The sequence below is a fragment of the Taudactylus pleione genome, unplaced genomic scaffold (genome assembly GCF_031769625.1).
Source record: "Taudactylus pleione unplaced genomic scaffold, aTauple2 ptg000345l, whole genome shotgun sequence".
NCBI classification, from domain to species: Eukaryota; Metazoa; Chordata; class Amphibia; order Anura; family Myobatrachidae; genus Taudactylus; species Taudactylus pleione.
This window is the reverse complement of record NW_028284746.1, coordinates 1,446,068-1,469,211: the sequence shown is the minus strand read 5'-3', so window position 1 is coordinate 1,469,211 and position 23,144 is coordinate 1,446,068. Positions and strand designations below refer to the sequence as shown.

The following is a 23,144-nucleotide window of genomic DNA, read 5'->3' as shown; positions in this document are numbered from 1 at the left end:
TTTTTTTTTTTTTTTACTGAATAAATCACATATGATCAGAAATGGTCTGATATTACGGCTTGTACCAAGAGCTGAGCAACATACATCAGAGAAGATCAAATCATTTGATGCTGCTATGCTGGTGATGGGGCCGGTAGGTACAGACCATACCAGGGAGTAATATGGCTACATATTTACAGTAAAGAAAAAAAAAAAAAAGAAGACTGGTAATATACTGTAAGACACCCACTCACCTTGTGTATTAAGGTAATAATGTTTCCACAGGGGTCTCAGCTTGTGCTTGCCTCCAACATCCCAAATTGTAAACTTCAGGTTTTTATATTCAACAGTTTCAACATTAAAACCTTTGAAAAGCAAAATAAAGACACAACATTTACATGACTTAATGTCAAACAATGAGAATGTAGCTCCCCCAAACAGCCACAGTCTTATCAGGGGAAACGGGAAGATAAGGCATAGGAGATATATATTTATATATATATATATATATATATATATATATATCACAGGGGCTCTGCACTCACCATAATAACTAATAATAATAATAAACATAATAAACAGTGGGGTTTAACACTAATGTGATAGCTATTGTCCATGTTATAATTCTGAGCAATAGAGTAGGGACTTCCAATAAAGTGGGGTCCCGTGACGATGGACTGCAAGCTTAAATGCATTGATCAATTCATGAACCAAAACCCCACTGTTTATTATTATTAGTTATTATGGTGAGTGCAGAGCCCCTGTGATTTCTATTTAAACAATGTGGTCACATACCATGTTGCACCCCAAAACTAGGAGTGGTGAGTGCCGTGGATTAGTGTTTTTTTTAATATATATATATATATATATATATATATATATATATATATATATATATATATATATATATATATATATATATATATATATATATATATATACATATATATATATACATATATACACACACACACACATACATACAGTCAGGTGCATAAATATTGGGACATTGACAGAATTTTCATATTTTGGCCTCTATTCACCACCACAATGGCTTTGAAATGAAACAAACAAGATGTGCTTTAACTGCAGACTTTCAGGTTTAATTTGAGGGTAATTACATCCAAATCAGGTGAACGGTGTAGGAATTACAACAGTTTCTATATGTGCCTCCCACTTTTTAAGGGGCCAAAACTAATGGGACAAACTAAACAATCCTAAATCTAACTTTCACTTTTTAATACTTTGTTGCAAATCCTTTGCAGGCAATTAAGGCCTTAAGTCTGGAACGCATAGACATCACCAGACGCTGGGTTTCATCCCTGGTGATGCTCTGCCAGGCCTCTAATGCAAATGTCTTCAATTCCGGCTTGTTCTTGGGGCATTTTCCCTTCATCAAGTGAAATGCATGCTCAATCGGATTCAGGTCAGGGGATTGACTTGGCCATTGCATAACATTCCACTTTTTAGCCTTAAAAATCTCTTTGGTTGCTTTTGCAGTATGCTTCGGGTCATTGTCCATCTGCACTGTGAAGCGCCGTCCAATGAGTTCTGAAGCATTTGACTGAATATGAGCATATAATATTGCCCGAAACACTTCAGAATTAATTCTGCTGCTTTTATCAGCAGTCACATCAATAAATACAAGGGAACCAGTTCCATTGGCAGCCATGCATGCCCACGCCATGACACTACCACCACCATGCTTCACTGATGAGGTGGTATGTTTTGGATCATAAGCAGTCCCTTTCCTTCTCCATACTCTTCTCTTCCCATAACTCTGGTACAAGTTGATCTTTCTCTCATCTGTCCATAGGATGTTGTTCCAGAACTGTAATGGCTTTTTTAGATGTTGTTTGGCAAACTCTAATCTGGTCTTCCTGTTTTTGTGGCTCACCAATGGTTTACATCTTGTGGTGAACCCTCTATATTCACTCTTGTGAAGTCTTCTCTTGATTGTTGACTTTGACACATATACACCTACCTCCTGGAGAGTGTTCTTGATTTGGCCAACTGTTGTGAAGGGGTTTTTCTTCACCAGAGAAATAATTCTTCTGTCATCCACCACAGTTGTTTTCTGTGGTCTTCCGGGTCTTTTGGTGTTGCTGAGCTCTCCGGTGCGTTCTTTCTTTTTAAGAATGTTCCAAACAGTTGATTTGGCCACACCTAATGTTTTTGCTATTTCTCTGATGGGTTTGTTTTGGTTTTTCAGCCTAATGATGGCTTGTTTCACTGATAGTGACAGCTCTTTGGATCTCATATTGAGAGTCGTCAGCAACTGATTCCAAATGCAAATGTCACACCTAGAATCAACTCCAGACCTTTTACCTACTTAATTGATAATGAAATAACGAGGGAATAGCCCACACCTGTCCATGAAATAGCTTTTGAGTTGATAGTCCCATTACTTTTGGCCCCTTAAAAAGTGGGAGGCACATATAGAAACCGTTGTAATTCCTACACCGTTCACCTGATTTGGATGTAATTACCCTCAAATGAAATCTGAAAGTCTGCAGTTAAAGCACATCTTGTTTGTTTCATTTCAAAGCCATTGTGGTGGTGAATAGAGGCCAAAATATGAACATTCTAAAAATTCTGTCAATGTCCCAATATTTATGCACCGGACTGTATAATAAATTATATATATATATATTTATTTTTTTCCACAGAAGGTGCTGACAAGCCACACAGGCGGAGAGTCGCGTGAAGGGCTGTGATCCATAAGACACCAGCTGGTATATACCACACCTTTTTTTTTTTTTCTTCAAAGGAGAATCGTGAGTAATAAACCAGATTAAAGGCAGTGTTTGGCTTTTATTGGAAACTTGAGAGAGGATTCTTTAACCTTGACGTTTGCTATGCTTCCTACAGTATGTAACTATGCATGAATGCTGAAGAACGCTAGGAATTTTCTGCATGGCTTTATATACATACTAACCAAGATCTGAAAATAGATCTGTTTCTGCCAAACACACTGCTTTCTCCTTACTTGCTTACAGACTAAGCTTGTTTTACAATCTGCAATAATAACTTCAGCTGACTGCTGTATGAACATGCTGACTGCTGTATGAACATGCTGACTGCTGTATGAACATGCTGACTGCTGTATGAACATGCTGACTGCTGTATGAACATGCTGACTGCTGTATGAACATGCTGACTGCTGTATGAACATGCTGACTGCTGTATGAACATGCTGACTGCGGACATGCTGACTGCTGTATGGACATGCTGACTGCTGACATGCTGACTGCTGTATGAACATGCTGACTGCTGTATGAACATGCTGACATGCTGACTGCTGTATGGACATGCTGACTGATCATATGCTAGCGAAAACTGAAGTATGTATTCTAAAGATAAGAACAAGCTGTCCTCAGCTCAAACATCAGCTGATTTCCTTCACATCTTATGTGTTATGCGCTAGTGAGAATGGAGTCATGACAATTATAGGAGAGGGATCTATGAATGTCCTTATTTAGGAAGCCAAGGGTTCACTGAGTACTTATATTTTAGATCTGATACAAGCTCAAGTCTGACATATATTTGTCTTTTTTTTTTTTATTGCTGCATGTGTATATCTAATTGATGTATTAATAATCATAATGTGTTATTTATTTATTTTATTTATTAACAATTTCTTATATAGCGCAGCCTATTCCGTTGCGCTTTACAATTGGAAGCATAAATAGAACAAAACTGGGTAATAGCAGATATATAGGTAGGAAGTTAGTGGTCACATCGGCTGGTGTATTGGTTTAGATTTCATATTTTTTAAAATATAATTTTATACTATTAAATTTCTTGTAAATTAGCGCTGTCTATTTTCTGTTTGTACTGTCATCAGGGGAAAGCAACCACGTTTCTCTAAGTAACACATAGGAGTTGTAGCAATACGCAGCGCCCTGTATGCCCTACGCTGCACTGAAGAATGTCATTATTCTTCAAAGGCATCTGCATAAATAATTAACGCTCACCAATTGTAGGAATCGGTTGCATGAACTCATCCTGTTTTAGCTTAAATAATATTGTGGTTTTTCCTGCTCCATCCAAGCCTAGTGTTACAACGCGAATTTCCATTTTAGGACCAATGTGAACTCTATTGTCCTGTAAACAAAAAAAAAAAAAAAAAACATTATAGCATTAAAGTCAAATAAAAAAAAAACCCATTGTAGAGTATATATTTTACATTTAACCAGAAAGGACAATTTCCTTGGCCCCAGGACCAGTTACGCCCAATGACACTGAATGGTCTGTCTCCACTTGTACTTGTCTACCACTATTATATGGGCCAGGGGCACTGTACTGTCGCCAATGGAGATACTGTACAATAATCAGTGTTTCACTGAGTTTCTGAAACATCTGTACTGTGGAGTAAAAGTCTAGAAGTATTGATCATGTAGCTTTAAAGCAAAACCTCTGCTGGCCTTAGTAATTTAAAGAATGCTTCAAGTATAGTAAAGTCATAATCAAGTATGTGTTAAGGTAGAAGATATAGGGCCTGATTCAAATCCGCTCGCGCTGTGCGTTTCGCAAGCAGCCCGATGTTCTGCGTACGCGCACACTTCGTTCTGCGCGTGCGCGAACTACACACTGCGAACGCAACCCTCTCACTTGCCCAGCAAAGGCAGCCCAGGGTAATGAGTGACAGGAGAGGCCGTTTGTGGGTGGTTACAGGGGCAGGACACTAATAAGGGGGGGTTGGAGATGCGAACGCAGGCGTGCCTGAGTGTTTCAATGCCGTTTTAGAGGCGTGCATAATTAACAGACAGCGTCATAGTACACATCACTTGCCTTTTGTTTTACACCGATTTCCTCGCAGTACTTGCGGTAGGGTAAAGCTACCTCAAGCACTGCGTTCACATCCAATGGTGCTCGATGTACCAATGTTTCAATACACTTCCTGGAGATGACGTGTTGCTGGTGGGCAGCTCTGCCTGTGCAATTGAGTGTACGCTCAAAGTGGCCGCTCGCTAGGACATGGTGGGCGTGCTTATGCCTTGGCGAGCGTTCGCTTCCCGTGGCATCACTTTGACAAATTTGCAAATGCATCCAGCGAGCGGGTCTGAATCAGGTCCATAATGTATAGTAAATTCATAAGCAAGTACGTGTTCAAGTAGGATTGTTACATAAACAAACCTGGATTGTATTATGTCTTCCTAAGTGCACTATGAAACCTTCGCAGAATATTATTTATAGTGGACTATGAAGTATGATCAATTTTACAAGGAAGGGTGGAAAGTTGGGATATATTCACTATGGAAAATACATATAAAATATACATTTTTATATAGTAGAAAATATTAATAAACAGTTACAAAATATAAAAAAAATGGGGAGACAAACATACCACAAAAAACAGAGAAATCAGTGATTAAAAAGAAAGTGCCGCAAGTCTATATTTATAAATGGCTATAGCAGCCAGGGAACAGCACACCAGTCCAGAGCTAGGCGCAGCTGATGCCCTCTCTCATAGTAGTGGGGCCTATTTATAAAGGCCTTTCTTAGATTATCAATTCATTATACAGATGTGTCTACATACATCCAGCCTCCTTGCGCATTATACAGCCCTTCCAGTCGAGTCATGCAGCAACTCGGTAGAGCTGAGCATCGTTTCACGCAACGGTTTCCCTTTAAATGTGTCTTCTTCACAAACCAGTGTGAATAGGAGGCACAAGCAGCTTCTGCGGATTAAAATGATGTGCAGCATGCCTATATTCTGCATGCGAAATGCTACGTAGTGTGTCACAGCAACTGACACTAACGTAGCATTTCGCAGGCAGATACATCCGCAGCCGCACACAGAACACAGGCATGTCGCATATCATTTTACTCAGCAGAAGCTGCTTGTGCCTCCTATTCACATCACTTTGTAAATTAATAAGGTATTTTAAGGGAAAAAGTTGCATAAAAAGAGTCGCCCAGTGCTCCCGCGTTATGTGTAACGTGCCTTGTAGCGCATGGAGGATAGATGTATGTGGAGACATCTGTAAGAGGGGCCCCTAACAGGACTTTGCAAAGTTTATCCAAAGGGCCAGCATAATTACCTTTGTGAACGTGACAGGAATGCTGGCGTCCAGCTGGATGTGATCCGCCAGGTCAGTAAACTGCTGCTGCTGCTTCTGAAGAGTCTCTAATAGTCGCGTGATCTCTTGCTTGGCCAGCACCACTCGGCAGTCATCCTGTGTGAGAACACAACCTGGTCACACAAGCCGCGTACTAACAGGTTACAGCAGCCAACACCATAAAGCCAAACCAGTGTCATGCCTCTAGGCCAGCAGAGAAATACCTGGCCTCACCACAGTGCTAGACCTGCACCATAACACAAAGCTGAGCGCAGGGTAGCTGCCTTTGCTGCCTATCCTTTGACCCAGTCACATCATTTTAAAGTGACTGATCTAAAGAAGAACCAATGTAGGATAATCAAGAGAATTCTTAAAGGTTACAAATTCCCTATTTGGTGAAGGGGATTTACATAGTGTGCCACATACAGCCCCCCGAAATACTAGAGAGTAACTTGCTTGAGGGAGGTTTGAATAATTTAAATAGAACGCTGCAAAATTGCTGCAAACGTCCCGTCCCCTCCAATTGAGTACAATACCTAATATTGATGGTAATCAGACATGTACAATACCCAATATTGATGGTAATAAGACATGTACAATACCCAATATTGATGGTAATCAGACATGTACAATACCTAATATTGATGGTAATCAGACATGTACAATGCCCAATATTGATGGTAATCAGACATGTACAATGCCTAATATTGATGGTAATCAGACATGTACAATGCCTAATATTGATGGTAATCAGACATGTACAATGCCCAATATTGATGGTAATCAGACATGTACAATGCCTAATATTGATGGTAATCAGACGTACAATACCCAATATTGATGGTAATAAGACATGTACAATACCCAATATTGATGGTAATCAGACATGTACAATGCCTAATATTGATGGTAATCAGACATGTACAATACCCAATATTGATGGTAATCAGACATGTACAATACCCAATATTGATGGTAATCAGACATGTACAATACCTAATATTGATGGTAATCAGACATGTACAATACCCAATATTGATGGTAATCAGACATGTACAATACCTAATATTGATGGTAATCAGACATGTACAATACCTAATATTGATGGTAATCAGACATGTACAATGAACACTGATCTCTATGCCACATGTGGCTAATCTGACACGCACACGCCTGCCCGCTGTACCTGCTGCAGCGCCTTCTCACAATGGAGACAAGCGGTGGACACCTCAGATAGCAGGATGGTCATATTCTCTTGTTGCTGCCGCAGCCAGATGAGCTGCTCCCTCACATGCGCATCGACCACACTGAGCGCCATTTCTTCCTGGCGGCAGAGCGTCTCATGGAGATCTGAAAAATATGCTCGGACACAGGAGCGGGCGTTCTCTGCTGTACCCGGGACCTGTGTGACAGGGAAGTAGAAGCAAAGCAATTGGTCTATTCTCTGAAATAATACGCGGCCATGTGTAATGCAGCGAGGCCCAAGTTCTTATCACAGCTTCAAGGGTGAGAATATACAAAATGACATTTTCAAGCACTAAATAAAGAGAAGCAATGAGGTCATGAAGGAAAACCCACTGAGTAGGTTTTATTATGCACCACACTTGTGTCCCCTGTGCCGCGTGGGAGCTCAGAAATTCGCATGCCACGATTCGCGGGCACGTTTGCCACGGATGCGGCCAAGATAACACAATCCGGAAGTGGGAAGAGACTTCGGGGGTATGTTATAGTGTGCGAGTGGCAGGGATAGACGGCCTGTGAGTGGCAGGGATAGACGGCCTGTGAGTGGCAGGGATAGACGGCCTGTGAGTGGCAGGGATAGACGGCCTGTGAGTGGCAGGGATAGACGGCCTGTGAGTGGCAGGCAGCAATGAGATTTCAGCCATTTAAGTTGGGTTTTGACTGGTAAATATTTTTTTCCCTTTAAATTAGGGGTGAGCGGGTTCGGTTTTACTCGGTTCTTATCGCCACTTTACCGCAAATTCGGCTCGATTTTATTCGCTATCCAAAACACGTGTTCGGCGATAGCCAATAAAAAGATCCGAGTAAAACCGAACCCGCTCACCCCTACTTTAAATAGACCGTATATCTACCTTCCACACACAGGCTATTACATATACACATTATTGTACTAGGTGGAGGAGAGGAGGAAATGAGCTCAGAGACCAGAGAAAGACGGGGAAACCGGTGAAATTGGATAAAGATTATTTAAAAGGGGGTGAAGGGTAATACATTTAGACAAATAATTGAAGTGTGTGGACTAAATACAGATAGTGAGCTACAAAGACCATAAAGATTTCATCAAGGAGCCAAAATGAAAGAGGTTGCCTGAGAAAGAAGAAGACCCGAGCGTACAGGTATACAGTCATATAGTGGACAGTCACAATGTTGACGCCGTGAAAATGTTGACCATCGTGGTATGGAGCATACACACGGCCAGATTTTTCTTCAGATCTGAACGATAACTATTTAAAATATCGTTCATATCTGCAGGAAAATCTGACATGTCTGAACGATGAGCGTTCCCGATGGTCAGATAAAGATATCTGACATCTGATGTGTTTGCAGTCAGACTTGGACAATTCCATTCATTTTAATGCAGTCAGAAATCGTTCATCTGACCGTGTGCACGCACCATTAGGCTTACCTCTGACCATGTCAACATTTCATCAGTGTCGACATTATGAATGTTCACACGGTCAACATCGACATAATATACCAAACTCGGCATAAAGGGTGGCACTCTCAGCGCACACAGGTCTATGGCGTGATAAACAGTGTGGTACAGAATATAGTGCACATCTTCCCTCAATATTTACACTGCCCTCAACCATCGCCTCAAAGTTTTACATTACATTTTTTTTACTAAATCAAAGTTTACAATACTAGTAATACTCATTTTAATTCAAATCAGTATATAGGATTAAACAGTATAAATTAAGGTCTTTTGTTGTAATTCTATAGGTTGCCATCACTGGTAAGGAAACATGTATTAATCTATTTCTTATAGAGACAGCAGCATCATTCTATAGGCTACAAGACACTAAAGTACGTTTTTTTTACAAGTGGAGATGTTGCTCATATCAACCAGATTCTACTTATTGATCTAGCAACTTCTAGAAGATAATAGCTAAAATCTGATTGGTTGCTATGGACAACATCTCCACTTCTAAAAACCTGCACTTCAGTAAATATACCCCCTAATAAACCAAACTGAAATAGAACATTTTACGGAGGTATTAATACAATTTGAATTATTCATCTAATCAGCAAAGATCCAGCACCATTATGATCACTACAAAGAGGCACAGCAACTTTAGATGGAAAAGGAACATTACAGCAAGAATGCATTTATCATACGTGCTCAGTGTGCGCCATTCCGATCCCGTCTTCCACAATTTGCTCTCCGCCTTCGATCTGCTGGACGATGCCAGTGAGCTTCCTGGAATACTCCGAGATCTCTTCTGTGAAGCTCCGTATACAATGTGCCATGTCCAAAATGGAGGCACGGATCTGGCTTGCTTCAGACTCCAGAACAACATGCTTTAGAGAACCAAGAAATACATCCGTCAGATAATACAGTGGTGGATTTCTGTGACCCTGCATGGCACTAATGCAAACTACTGTTCCAGCTATTGCTAAACAGCATTTAATACTAAGTATGCAGATTTTATAAAGGAACTAGAATGTAATATATTTAAATATGTTAATGCACAATTTTAATTCAACATGTTTCTGTCTGAATGGCATTATATAACAGGTTAGTAACCGGTTACAATAAAAAAATGGTTTCTTTAAAGAAACAACAAGGAAAACTTGCATAAACTAGGTTACATAAACACCACAATGTAGTCCAGACGCAGTCTGGCTGTATTCCCTGCACAATAGTCAGAATAATTATTATTTAGAAAGAGCATGGCTTCTATGACCATTGCAAATGTTAAATAACATACAGACTGACTTTCATGTTTAGGAGACATCAGTTTTACACGATAGACTATAGAAATACTGGAAAACTGGCATATCTCCGAAACATTACATTAGGTAAAGTCCTTAAGGTATAGAATAAAAGCTCAGCTTGTCAAGTGGTTAAAGACTAAAAAGAAAGGGACTGTCACTAACCAATACCCCTGACAGTGGCCAGAAAGGCTCAGACTCCGGGGTGCAATGAGACAAATCCGTATGAACGTGTTCAAACCAACATCTGATCTGGATTTATCTGATGTCAGTGTGGACAGACCGTAAATGCAGTCAGACTTAGGGCCGAATTCAATTAGCCGCGAAAAGTGCGATGTTTTCGCCTCATTCACGTGTTATGAGGCAAAGTTTTCTCCTGGTTACTCAATGCGCGCAGCCGCTTTTCGCTCTATTCAATTGAAAATCAGGCAAAAACGTGTAATGAAGCGAATAGCGGAACTGGCGAAAAGGTCAGTTTTTTTGGGGGGAAAATCAGTCTGTACCCCCAATAAAGCCTAACTCACCCAGGGAGCAATATAGAAGTGTATTATTAGCCATAATAAAAGGAATTAGGGATCTTATTTTGAGTCAAAGGGCTGTTATATGCATATTTGCATAAGTGCGGAAAAATATTATGCATTGCCTTATATGAAAAATAATTGTGGTGGTTAAACTGGGGGCACATGTAAATGTGTACTAATATATTTTGGGGTTTGTAAAGTGCAGAATAATTTTTTTTCCCAAAAATACACCTGCTACAGCCTCCTGCCATCCTAAAAACACCTGTCCCATCCATACAGCCCCCCAAAATACCTATCCCAGTACTTTAGCCCAATGTTCAAACACTTTTTGCATTTTCATCCCAAAAATTATGACTTTTTTATGGGGTATTTATAAAATAAAAAAAATTTTTTGGCCTAATTAGTCATTAGGGGAGTGCCCAAAGGGTTCTGAACCAAGGGCCTGATTCAGAGCCGCTCGCTATTTGCGAGCGCACACACTGAATCAGGGCTGGGAGTTTTTTTGTTTTTTTTTGCCACAGCTAGTGCGAGTGGGCAGGAGACCATCAGCATTGCGAGGAGACCCTAAGGTAAGGTCTCAGCACTAGCAATGCCGAGTGGACTTCCTGCTCTAATAGAGCCGGAAGTCCACAACTGACATCACGAGTGAGGTCAGTAGGGACGCCCACAAACGGAAGGCGTTCCTTCGGGAACGCCTCCCTTTGTGCAGCCACATCCCCACCCGCCTACAAAACGGGGCGAGCTGTCGATCAACAATCGACAGTCGCCCCGTTTGAAGGTCTCACTCGCTACGGGGCTCGCGCACGCCGTGCGTGCGCACTGGGTCACCATGGACCCGCTTGCGAGCAGGTCTGAATCAGGCCCCAAGTCCCCACTTCTTTTACTCAAAAATATGGATTGGATTTTGCACTTCTTTTCTCCTGCCTTTTGGTGGAGAAACTTTTTCGCCTGTTTTTGTCTATGGAGCTTGCGCCTGGGCGAAAATGTCCTGGAATTGAACAGGGCGACACTTCGGAAACAGACGAAAACCGTGCATCGGCGAAAACTTTTCGCCTCTAATTGAATATGTGCCTGAGTCTGACAGATTTCTGCGCACGGACCAAATTGCGAGTTATAGCATACAGCACAGACACAGATGTGAATTTTTGCGCATGTCCGTCCTATTCGAATTCGGACGGAACTTGGCCAGATCTGTCTTTACGTGAAATTGCGCGTATCAAGGCAGCAACCAATGCAAGCGCACGGAACCACCGTGACTTGTGGGAGAGTGATCGGGTGTATGGAGAAGAGAAGCCTTCACTCACGGATCTCCTGCATCTAGCATGGGTATGGTGCAAAGTGCAGAATTTAATGCCAACGGTTGCGCCGACCAGTGTAAAATAAATGGTCAGCAAAGGTTTCGGCACCAACCCCTGCATTGCCCTATGGATTCTGTCATTGGTACAAGATAGTAAACCAGGGATCCGCTGCTCCCCTTTGCCTGCTCAGAATAAGCCCCTATGACTGCATCTGACCAGGTACGCTGCGACAATCTGACAGCACAAACAGTCAGATCACGCCACGCATGTGTGTGTATGCCTGCCCATATTCCCATCAGGATGTAAGATCTCCCCTTTGTATGTTTTATGTAATCTGGGCACTGTCGTTATATATATTTGTAAGGTTACGTGCTTGTCTGTATTAGCATGTACTGATATGTATGGACATAATTACATCTGACAGAGATCCAGCTGCTTATAGACAAGGTGAGCTGGTGGATTATATGGCGAATGACTAGGTTAAAAAGAAAAAGGTAACAAAAAAATATACACTCAGCTGTTTACATCTGTGCTGTGGCGATATGATCATAAACACATTACATTCAACATTAAGTTCTATTCATGCAGTCTTGGTAATGAAATAAGCATGGCATTCCCTAAACTGACTATTACCTTGTGACCCTGGTGCTTTCCGTACTCCTTGCAGACGCAGCACATCAGGGAGCTGGGCTGGCAGCCGTCTTCCAAGCACACAAACTCAATGGCATGGACTTGGTGTTGGGAGCACAGGGTTTTCTCATAAGGTTTGTCAGCTAGAGGTACACGTCTGTGTTTGGCTAGTGTCTTTGTGGAGTGTGTGTGCAGGGCGCAGTCTGCACACAGGTGGGTTGCACATACCGTGCAGTATACAGAAGCCACGTGGGCTTCATCTTCATCGCAGCGGACGATACTCTACAAATAACAATAAAAATGAGGGTGAGCAACAATGTGACAGAAATGCGGAGTCATCAAACCAACATGTGGCACCCCTCATTGTCATTTCAGTGGAAAGATCTCCAAACCTACCCATCCATACTCCTGTGTCTGGGGAACTCTGAGCCAGATCAAAGCCATCTAGATAGAAGAGGACTTTACCCTAATGGTCATGTGGCCTAATTCACATACCCCTATTATATGAGCAAGAGAGCCCATACTCACTTTACACCTGACGCAAAATTCTACAGGCATGGAGTCTGGGAAAAGAGGTACACATCACTAGAAGGGTTGGGCACGATATCCCAGCAGCGGCCATCCAAAAGGTCACAATACCGGCAGCAAAACCCCAATGCATGTTAGGATCCCTACTCGTCCCCTCCCTCAGCCCAAACCTAACCCTAATACTCACCGTCGGGATGGTCACCGTTGGGGCCCTTACTACATCCCCACTAGGATGGTGCAAGCCTACTAGTGAACCTTTTTACCTTCAGAGCCGTTGCACTCCTCGCCGCCACCCTGTGCCAACTCCATGACATCATGGGAGGAGGCGCCAGCAGGAGAAGTGTGGAGAGCTGCCTGGATATAGGGTTCATGCCAGGAGCGTCATTTGGATGCTCTGAGCAGCACTACTGGCTGCAGGGTGCCATACCTTGCTAGTCAGATGCAGCAACAGTGGCGCCCCCTGGGCCAAATTCCCTGGACGACGGCACCGCCCATCAAACCATCATGTTTGCCTTTATCTGTTTTGTGGAAAATCTAGAATAAATACGTAACCCAGTCTCATAATGGGCATCATTTTAAGTAAGAAAGAGCACCAACTAGATGGCGCAATTTTACACCGCAGGAAAACCATGTTGGACCCTCGGTGGAGGCACATATTTAAATGTATGGAAAAATTTAGAGTTGGGAGGACAGTGCATCCCATCTCTACTCCATTTAGTCATGTGAAAACAATGCTGCCCTGTATTTGTGTTCCACATGCAAACACAGGCAGTGTTTTCCCAGTAGGCAAAATAAAAATTGCACTCACCCCTTGCATTGTGTCATATATCAGATATGCTTAGAACTGTAGAGGTGGCCCTATATCTTATGTTGTGCAACTTGTAAAGAGAAGAGAAAAATGTAGTAGTCTTGCCCTAAAGGCCTATGAAAAGCATTGGCTCAGTGGCCCGTGTATACCTCTCCACATCCTCCTATGCACTCTTCCGAAGAACCACACTGACCACTTGCGCCATTTTGCAGTCGTTCGAGAAGTTCCAGTAGAGCAAAGTTTTTCTTTAAACCCCAAACACCGGAGTCTCCTGTTTGTAAAGCACAAAAGTGTCTACGATTATTAAACACAGATTTCAAGTCCACATAAGAGGTTTACAGGGCACCTTTTACTATAACTCACATACATCACATGAGAAAAGGACTCATTTTTAATATGTATATAATTGGTCTGGCATGAGGTCCTCTCGTGTGAACGTACAACCTCTAAGTACTTATTAGAGAAAAGCCATAAATCAACAATTAAGTTTGCAGTGAGCATCAATATTGCTTAACAGTTGCTCTCATCAGGCTTGTAAATGTATTAGTTCCGTGGGAACATGAAATAAAATGGGCTCTTTCCAACAGAAACATGGTCTGCAACAAAGATTTCTCATTCTTAAAAGCTTTGCACAATTGTTCTCAATTGACCTGTTAGAATTTAAACAAAGAAACTGTTAGAGTTTTTTTAAAATAAACCAGTTATATTAAACATCTTGTCCAGGAATGATGATGTTCGTCCATGTAAGATGACGTTTTGCCTCTTTCTGAGTTCCGTTTTTTTGGAGGGAAAAATCCGAACTCCACGTGCAAACTCGAACCTATCAGAGCCTGCACATCCCTAATTAAAATCAGTAACAAACAGTTCATGATTACTATACGCACTTCATGTAACATTGTATTCAGCCTGCAAAATTGTTATGAGACAAAGGAGCCAGTACAATTAACTGGGAGGTTCTGTCGGAACTTAGGGCCTGATTCAGAGCCGCTCGTAAGCGGCCGCTCGTTCGTTCCGAGCGATGTTAGCCCAACTGCGCATGCGTACGGATCGTTCTACGCATGCGCTAACCAGTCAGTGCGGCCGAAATTCATGTGCTCGCAAAATAGCGAATGCCTGCTATTTTGAGTGACAGAAAGAGGCGTATGTGGGTGGTAACAGGGGAAGGTGCTTGAAAATGGGGAGTGGAAATCAGAACGCAGGCGTGCTTAAAGGTCAAAACGGGCGTTTTATGGGTGAGCATATTTAAAACAGCAGCGTCATGGACCACGTCACTGGGTTATTTTATAGTCAGAACTGCTCGCAAAATTGTGGTAGCAAACACCAACCCCAAGAATAGCGAGCAGTTCATACCCTTGTCGATGTACTCGATTAATCTAATAAATAGCGGACATGACGTAGGATGCGAGCGGCCAAGGGGCGTATTTTTCCAAAAAACGAACGCAAGTTTTGTTCGCTCGTTCAGACATAGAGGCGTGAACAGACCGCAAACAGCGAACGGTTCATTTGAATAGCCACCCCTAGTTTTAGAACGAACGACCGCAAATAGCGAGTGGCTCTGAATGAGGGCCTTAGCGCACTAATGCATCATGGGATTTCCGGTCAAGGAATAAGGCTGTTATCAGCTCGCACTCTGTAGTGGTGGAAACTGACACAAGTCAGCTTTCCGTACTGTAATGGCTGAAATCAGCGCAGCTACAGATTACTCTAGGTTCCATCAGAAACTTGTGTGCAATTGAATCGGCTGCAAAACAGGTTCAAGTATAACAATCATTTATTTCATTGACTTGGGGTGTGAAAAAAAAAATTTCTACTTCAGGGTCCATAGGGTATCCACAGGATACCTTGGGGTATAGGTGTGACGTCAGTCGCTGGGCACCATAGAGTTAAGCTTTTCAGCCTCCCAGGATGCACTAGGGTCCCCCTCCTATACCCCGCCCCCGAGCCAAGGCACCTCAGTTTAGTTTGGTGCCCGGCCGGCGTCGGGTGCACCTGTCGGAGTGGGGGCTAGAAGAGCCCCTGAAGCTTTCTTCAGTGCAGCTGTGGCTGCACATCTGGATGTACAGCATGGACAGTCAGTCCTGACGTCCATGCTGTCTTCCCTACACCCCCGCCGGTACCAGAACGCCGGTACCGATCCGGGGATGCTGGTGAGCATCTGGGGTCACAGCTAGCGGTGACCCCAGATGTTCCGGACCATGGCCGGATCCAAGGGGGACAAAGGTAAGCAGCGGGGTCCCGCGGTGGGTCCCCGCTGGTCACATGGTCCTAAGTCCCCAGGCAGGGGGCTCCCTGGGGACTGGCTGCAGCGTGGAGCCAGGCGACCAACCTGCGCTTTCCACTACCCCCTGGGACAGCGGACCGCAGCAGAGCGGTAGCGCTGCGGCGTCCCAGGGGTTAAATGCATGCCAGGGGAGCGCGCCTTCCCTGTCTCACAGCCGGCGCCTCCCCCGCTGCACACAGCCCTCTCTGCATGCTGCCGACTGGTCCTGTGGCAGCGCTCCTCCCCCAGGCCAGCCTCCTCTCTGCTCCTCGGCGGCCATCTTCTCCAGAACGCATGGTGAACGCTGCTGGAAGCGCTGGACGGAAGCATCGTGGTCTGGGTCCCCCCGCATACCTCTCCTCCGCTGTGGCTCAGGTCTGTGTATGCAGCGCTGTGTCCTACCAGGCCCTGTGTCTGCGTAGTTGAGTGATCAGCGCTGTTAGTGCAGGAATTGATTTTCTTTGCATTGTATGTGACTGTGCTAGCGCTGCTGCCTGTAACTTTTCTTCTCTAAACTGTCAGCTTTATTACTGTCCCTGTTCTTTCCGCTAAAGCCCTTGCGGTGCGGTGCTGCAGGGTGGTCTCTCGCCTATTTAATATATAATTGGTGAGAGAGGTCACATACGTGGTGCCATCATGTCTGAAAGTGATTTTCCCCTCCGGCTACAGTGTACCACGTGCAAAGTACCGTTAGCGGAGGGGGAGGGTAGCGCGGAGGGCCTTTGCCGGCAGTGTTTGTCCATGGCGCGGCCTATTACGGTTACAACACCGGTACAGGAGCCGCCCTGGGCTTGTTTCGCTCAGGCGTTAACAGCTTTAGTGGGCCAGTTAGCTCCGCAGCCCGCGTTTACTCCGATGGGTTTGTCCCAGCAGTCTGTGGTGTCGTCACCCATGCAGGGGTTCCCACGACAATTGGTGGTACCCCACAGTCTCCCTATTTCCCCGCTCCAGGGTTCTCAGGAGCCAGCGTGGGTTAACTCCCTGACGAGTTCTGTACAGCACTTGTCGGATGTGTTGCAAGGGGAGTCTGTGATGCGGCCTCATAAAAGGCCGGTGGCGTCTCTGTCCGCTCCTTATGAGGATGACGAAGGGACGTCTGATGATGGGGAGATTCTGGATCCTTACGATCAGGAACCTCTCCATACTAAGGACGCTGATGCTAAGTCCAAAGTATATATTCCTGGACTTATTCGGGCGGTCCGCACAGCCTTGGTGATTGAGGACGAAGTTCCCCCAGCGGCTAAATCTAAGTATGCCTTTTTCAAAGATGTGAAGGAAGGGCGACGCCACAGTCTTTCCTCTTTCGGGTCAGTTGGTGGACCATTTAGAGGAGGCGTGGAAACAGCCTGGCAAAAGATACCAGCCGCAGAGACGCCTGGCGGTGGCTTATCCGTTCGCGGATAATTATTTTGCTAAGTGGGAATCCCCTCCACAGGTGGATTCTCACGTGACCCGTCTTGTCCGTAGTGCCACATTGCCGATGCCATCCATGTCCTCCCTTAAGGATGCTACGGACCGCAAGGTAGAAATCTGCCTGAAGTCCGCTTATTCCCTTGCAGGGGGGGCAGCACGGCCGGCTATGGCCATTTGCTGGGTTGCCAGAGCGATGGAGCGCTGGGCGGATTCATTAGAGGCTTCTTTTGAATCCGACTGTCCGGCCGAACAGGCGGAGTTGATTGGCAATCTCCGTGATTCGGCCACCTACATCAACGAGGCGGCTCTAGACATTAGTACTCTGGTGTCTAGAATTTCTTCAGCAGCGGTAGCTGCTCGTCGCACCTTGTGGCTGCGATCCTGGAAGGCGGACGCAGATTCCAAGAAAGGTCTGGAAGCGTTGCCGTTTACCGGAGAAGTTCTCTTCGGTCCGGATCTGGATAAGATTGTGGCCACGCTGGCGGCAGCCAAATCTGCTTGTCTCCCGTCGGCCGCTGCTCCTTCTGGTTCTGGACCATCGTCCTTTCGGTCATCTAGGGCCCAGGGCAGGCCCAAACCACAGTCGTTTCCTCGACAGGCTGGCCCTAAGAAATCGGTCAAGCCCCGGAAGCAGGCATGGAGTACCAGACGTCCGGCCCCTAAGCCAGATGACAAGCCTGCGGCCTGACGGTCCGGGCCTCCCTTTGGGGGATCCCAGGGTGGGAGGCCGCCTGCTACAGTTCGCCCAGTGTTGGTCGACCACTACGACAGACACTTGGGTTCTGGAGGTGGTTTCCCACGGATACACCCTCTCCTTCCGGCACAGACCCCCGGCTCGCTTCTTCACCACGGGTCTACCATCAGACCGGAACAAGGCTACGGAGCTGCGGAAGGTATTGCACACTATGCTATTTGGACGACCTGTTATTGGTGGCAGGATCTCCAGAGCTCCTGTTACGCCACTTGGACCTGACCATTGCACTGCTGCAACGGCACGGCTGGCTAATCAACTGGCAGAAGTCCACTCTAATCCCGTCTCGGAGGATTCTGCATCTTGGAGCCTTATTGGACTCGGGACAGCAAAGGATCTTCGTGATGGAGGACAAGATCTCTGCTTTACAGTCAAGGGTGCGCAGTTGCCTGCACAGCCGCCGGGTGTCCTTACACTCGGCGATGAGGTTACTGGGCTCCATGGTGTCGGTGTTCGACATGGTGGAATACGCCCAGTTTCACTCCAGACCTCTGCAGCACCTGATCCTGTCCAAGTGGAACGGGCTGCCTCAGTCTCTGAAGTCCCAGACGATTGTGCTCACCCCGGAGGTTCGCCTGTCCCTTGCGTGGTGGTTACAGACGACCCACCTCAACAAGGGACGTCCGTTCTGGGTTCCAAATTGGGTCCTGTTGACAACGGACGCCAGTCTTCGGGGCTGGGGAGCAGTTTCGGGTCCACACTTGTTCCAGGGCAGGTGGACGCCGACAGAAGCGGAGCTTCCAATAAATATCTTGGAACTCCGTGCGGTCTTCAATGCTCTCCAGCAGGCACAGCGGTTTCTCCAGGGTCGCCCGGTGCAGGTCCAGTCGGACAACGCTACCACCGTGGCCTACATAAACAGGCAAGGAGGAACTCGCAGTCGGGCGGCTCTCGTAGAGGTCTCTCGGATCCTGGTTTGGGCGGAGCGCAATCTTCCGGCCATATCAGCGGTCTTCATCCCGGGAGTGCTAAATTGGGAGGCGGACTTTCTAAGTCGCCAGGACGTTCATCCGGGGGAATGGTCCCTGCACCCGGACGTTTTTCAACTACTGGTGGACAGGTGGGGTCTTCCAGAAATCGACCTCATGGCGTCCCGGCACAACAACAAGTTGCCGGTGTACGGGTCTCGCACAAGAGACGAAGGGGCGTCTCTGGTGGATGCTCTGTCCGTCCGGTGGACGTTCCGGTTCGCATACCTGTTCCCTCCGGTCTCCCTTCTTCCACGGGTAATCCGGAAATTCAAACAGGAAGGAGGGACGCTCCTGTTGATAGCTCCCGCGTGGCCCAGACGGCACTGGTTCTCAGACCTTCAGGGTCTGTCCGTGGACAGTCCTCTGCGGTTGCCGCTACGACCGGACCTTCTGTCTCAGGGTCCTTGCCTTCACCCGGACCTGACTTGGCTGTCTTTGACGGCGTGGCTGTTGAGACGGCCATGCTGAGGTCCCGGGGGTTTTCCAGCTCTGTGGTGCGTACCATGTTACGAGCTCGGAAACCGTCTTCCGCGAGGATATACCATCGCGTGTGGCATACGTTCTTCCAGTGGTGTCGACCGAGAGGTTATGCACCGCGGGAGTTTCGTCTGTCTCGGATTCTCGCCTTCCTGCAAGCGGGACTAGATCATGGGCTTCGCCTTGCTTCTTTGAAGGTACAGGTTTCGGCCCTATCTGTCTGGTTTCACCGTAGGATTGCTACAATCCCGGATGTGCGCACCTTTATGCAGGGTGTTTTCCGCATTCAGCCGCCCTTTGTTCCACCTGTGGCGCCTTGGGATTTAGCTGTGGTCCTGAGGGCTCTCCAAGGACCGCCGTTTGAACCACTGGGCTCAGTGGATCTTAAATGGCTAACAGCTAAGACTGTTTTCCTTCTGGCCATTGCTTCGGCCAGACGTGTTTCTGAGTTAGGGGCTCTTTCTTGTAGACCCCCTTTCTTGGTTTTTCATGGGAACAGGGCAGTGCTCCGCACTCGGCCCGAGTTTCTTCCCAAAGTTCTTTCCCAGTTTCATGTTAACGAGGAAATAGTTGTTCCGGCCTTTAACTCACCGGGTCTTTCCGTGGGTGAGGCCTCTTTGGATGTTGTGCGGGCCTTAAGGACTTATGTTGACCGCACTTCTTCGTTTAGGAAGTCGGACGCTTTGTTTGTCCTCTATGGCTTCCGTAAAAAGGGTTGGCCTGCTTCGAAGCAAACTTTGGCAGCCTGGATCCGTATGGCTATTTCTGAAGCTTATCTTCATGAAGGCCTACCCGGTCCCTCCTTCTCTGAAGGCTCATTCCACTAGGTCTGTGGGTCCTTCGTGGGCAGCTCGACGTGGTGCCTCGGCAGTTCAGATCTGCAAGGCTGCTACGTGGTCCTCTGTCCATACCTTCGTGAGGTATTACAGGTTTGACACCTTCGCCTCTCAGGATGCTTCCTTCGGGCGGTGGATTCTCCTTTCTGCACAGGAGCGTCCCCACCCTTAAAGGATACTGCTTTGGGACATCCCCAAGGTATCCTGTGGATACCCTATGGACCCTGAAGTAGAAAATATGAGATATGGTAAGAACTTACCCTTGTTATCTCTATTTCTACGAAGTCCATAGGGTTCCACAGGACTCCCGCCCTGTCGCACCTGTGCTGCAGATGGGCTTTGCTCTGGTCACCGGTTTTCCGTCTCCCTCTGGTGAGAATGTGATTCTTGTATGTGTCCAGATCTTTTTTCTCTCTCTTCCTTCTCCTCCTCCGGCCTATGGCTTGATAACTAACTGAGGTGCCTTGGCTCGGGGGCGGGGTATAGGAGGGGGACCCTAGTGCATCCTGGGAGGCTGAAAAGCTTAACTCTATGGTGCCCAGCGACTGACGTCACACCTATACCCCAAGGTATCCTGTGGAACCCTATGGACTTCGTAGAAATAGAGATAACAAGGGTAAGTTCTTACCATATCTCATATTATTAAAACAATAGCTCCATTTGTGTTTTGTCAGTAGGGGAAGGAGGGTGATAAACTCCAATCCTACAGTATATCTAGAATAATGCATATAGATAGTCCTTCCCTGTCCTAAATTAGTCCATAGCATGTATTTTGTCTATGGTTGGACCCCTCCACTATGCCTTTGGTTTTTAAAAGTAAAGCTAAAGCCTATTGAAACCACAGGGGTGTGTGAGATATACATCAGAGGGCCAGCAGCACACAGTGACCTCTGGTCTGCCCCCAAAGGTATACAGGAGCTGCAGGATTGATAACTACTACACACTGTCTAATGGACAGTGTATACAGAAAATTGATAGACATTTATTTATTTATTAACAGTTTCTTATATAGCGCAGCATATTCTGTTGCGCTTTACAATTGGAAACATTGATAGAACAAAACTGGGTAATAACAGACAGACATAGAGGTAAGAGGGCCCTGCTTGCAAGCTTACAATCTATAGACATATAGGGGTGTATGTAATTGCCGGCAAGTTGCAGGCGATTTAGCCTGTAGATTTAAAGCGGCAATAATTTCAAAGAAAGAACCAGCAGGCTAAATTATTGGCGCTCTATTATTTCCCCAAAAACCACTCAGAAATTGTATGTTATCTTATTCCATTTCACAAACCTTAGAATAGATTTTTTTTTTTTTTGATGGATTTAAAAGGTTATTGAAATAAAACGCCTAGTGGATATCTCACAACCCCCCCAGTGTAATAGTGCCTCCCACTCAGTGGCAATAGAACCCCCAGCAGCACTATGTCCCCACTGGCATTACGCAACCACCCACCTAGTTTTAATAGATCCCTAGTGGCATTACCCCCCTGCCGCCAGTGTCCATAGACCCCACAGAGGCACCCCCAATACCACCACCATGTGTCAATATAAATAAATGTTTAATCCACCCCTCCCCACAGGACCACAAATTCTTATGTGGGGAACTACCCCTCCACCACCACCTACACCTGCTGGGAGGCCTATCTTTTCCATCTGCCTAGGATGACTTGTAGACATATATACTGGCAATGCAGAGATGGGGGCATATGGAGATGCGTACAGCTCTGTGTATGTGCGAAAATACACTATTTTTCATATACTTGTCTTTTGAGTTATTTACTCCAACTTTACTACCAGCTCTGCATAATCACATACTCCGGATAACCACATGTCCATGCAGAGCAAGATGGAAAGCCTACTCCAGAACCTCAAGGAGGATCAGTTACTATAGGAGATGAAGGACTGTGATGGTTGCCAGCAGCTGTCTTAGGGGAAGTCAGGAAGCCGGCGGACCCAATCCCGTCAGCTGGCTTCCCGAGTGCCATATCCCAGCAAGGGTCTAAAGACAGTCGTTGATATGCCGAGGCCTGTCATTAGACATACGCCAGGAGCCCGACATCCCGATCGAAGAAACGCCGGGAGCGGATAGCTGCGGGGGAGGTGGTTACATGGGAGGAGGGTTAGGTTTAGGGTTCCCAGGGGGGACTTAGGATTAGGCACCCCCCAGGAGGTTAGGTTTAGGCTAGGGGGAAGGGGGGGTTGGCGTTATGCACCCCCCGGGGGACTTAGGTTTAGGCGGCGGGGAAGGGGGGGGGGATTAGGGTTAGGCACCCCTAAGGGAGGGTTGGGGGTAGAAATAGGTTAGTATATACTTACCTTTGACGATCAGAATTTCCTCCTCTGCCGGGATGCCGCTGTCGGATTTCCAACCGCCAGGCATGGGTCCGGCGGTAAATCATTCCAATTCCTATAATTATTTACTTTTTATAGTGACAGGTTCATCTCTCAAGTCTTCAGTTGCATCTTCTCATTCCAACCGCAACACATCACCAGTAGCTGTACAGAACTCCCAGTCACCAGTAGCTGTACAGAACTCCCAGTCACCAGTAGCTGTACAGAACTCCCAGTCACCAATGGCTGCTTCAATACTGGTGGCTGATAATGCTTCTGCTGGGCAACAGCCACACACGATCCCATCACCAGCAACTAC

The 23,144-nt window shown here is 45.9% G+C and overlaps 1 protein-coding gene across 2 annotated transcripts in view; it reads right to left on the bottom strand.

Moving 5' to 3' along the window:
• TRIM23 (tripartite motif containing 23) overlaps positions 1-23,144 on the bottom strand; it is a 65,971-nt gene that overhangs the window by 35,546 nt on the left and 7,281 nt on the right. For both annotated transcript variants that reach the window (XM_088444056.1, XM_088444057.1), the window contains exons 4-10: positions 13,936-14,057; positions 12,454-12,732; positions 9,405-9,587; positions 7,231-7,446; positions 6,027-6,161; positions 3,957-4,086; positions 234-344 (exon numbers count right to left, since the gene is read on the bottom strand). In XM_088444056.1, the coding sequence (XP_088300182.1) occupies positions 234-344; positions 3,957-4,086; positions 6,027-6,161; positions 7,231-7,446; positions 9,405-9,587; positions 12,454-12,732; positions 13,936-14,057 (1,176 nt within the window). The remainder of the gene's footprint in view (positions 1-233; positions 345-3,956; positions 4,087-6,026; positions 6,162-7,230; positions 7,447-9,404; positions 9,588-12,453; positions 12,733-13,935; positions 14,058-23,144) is intronic.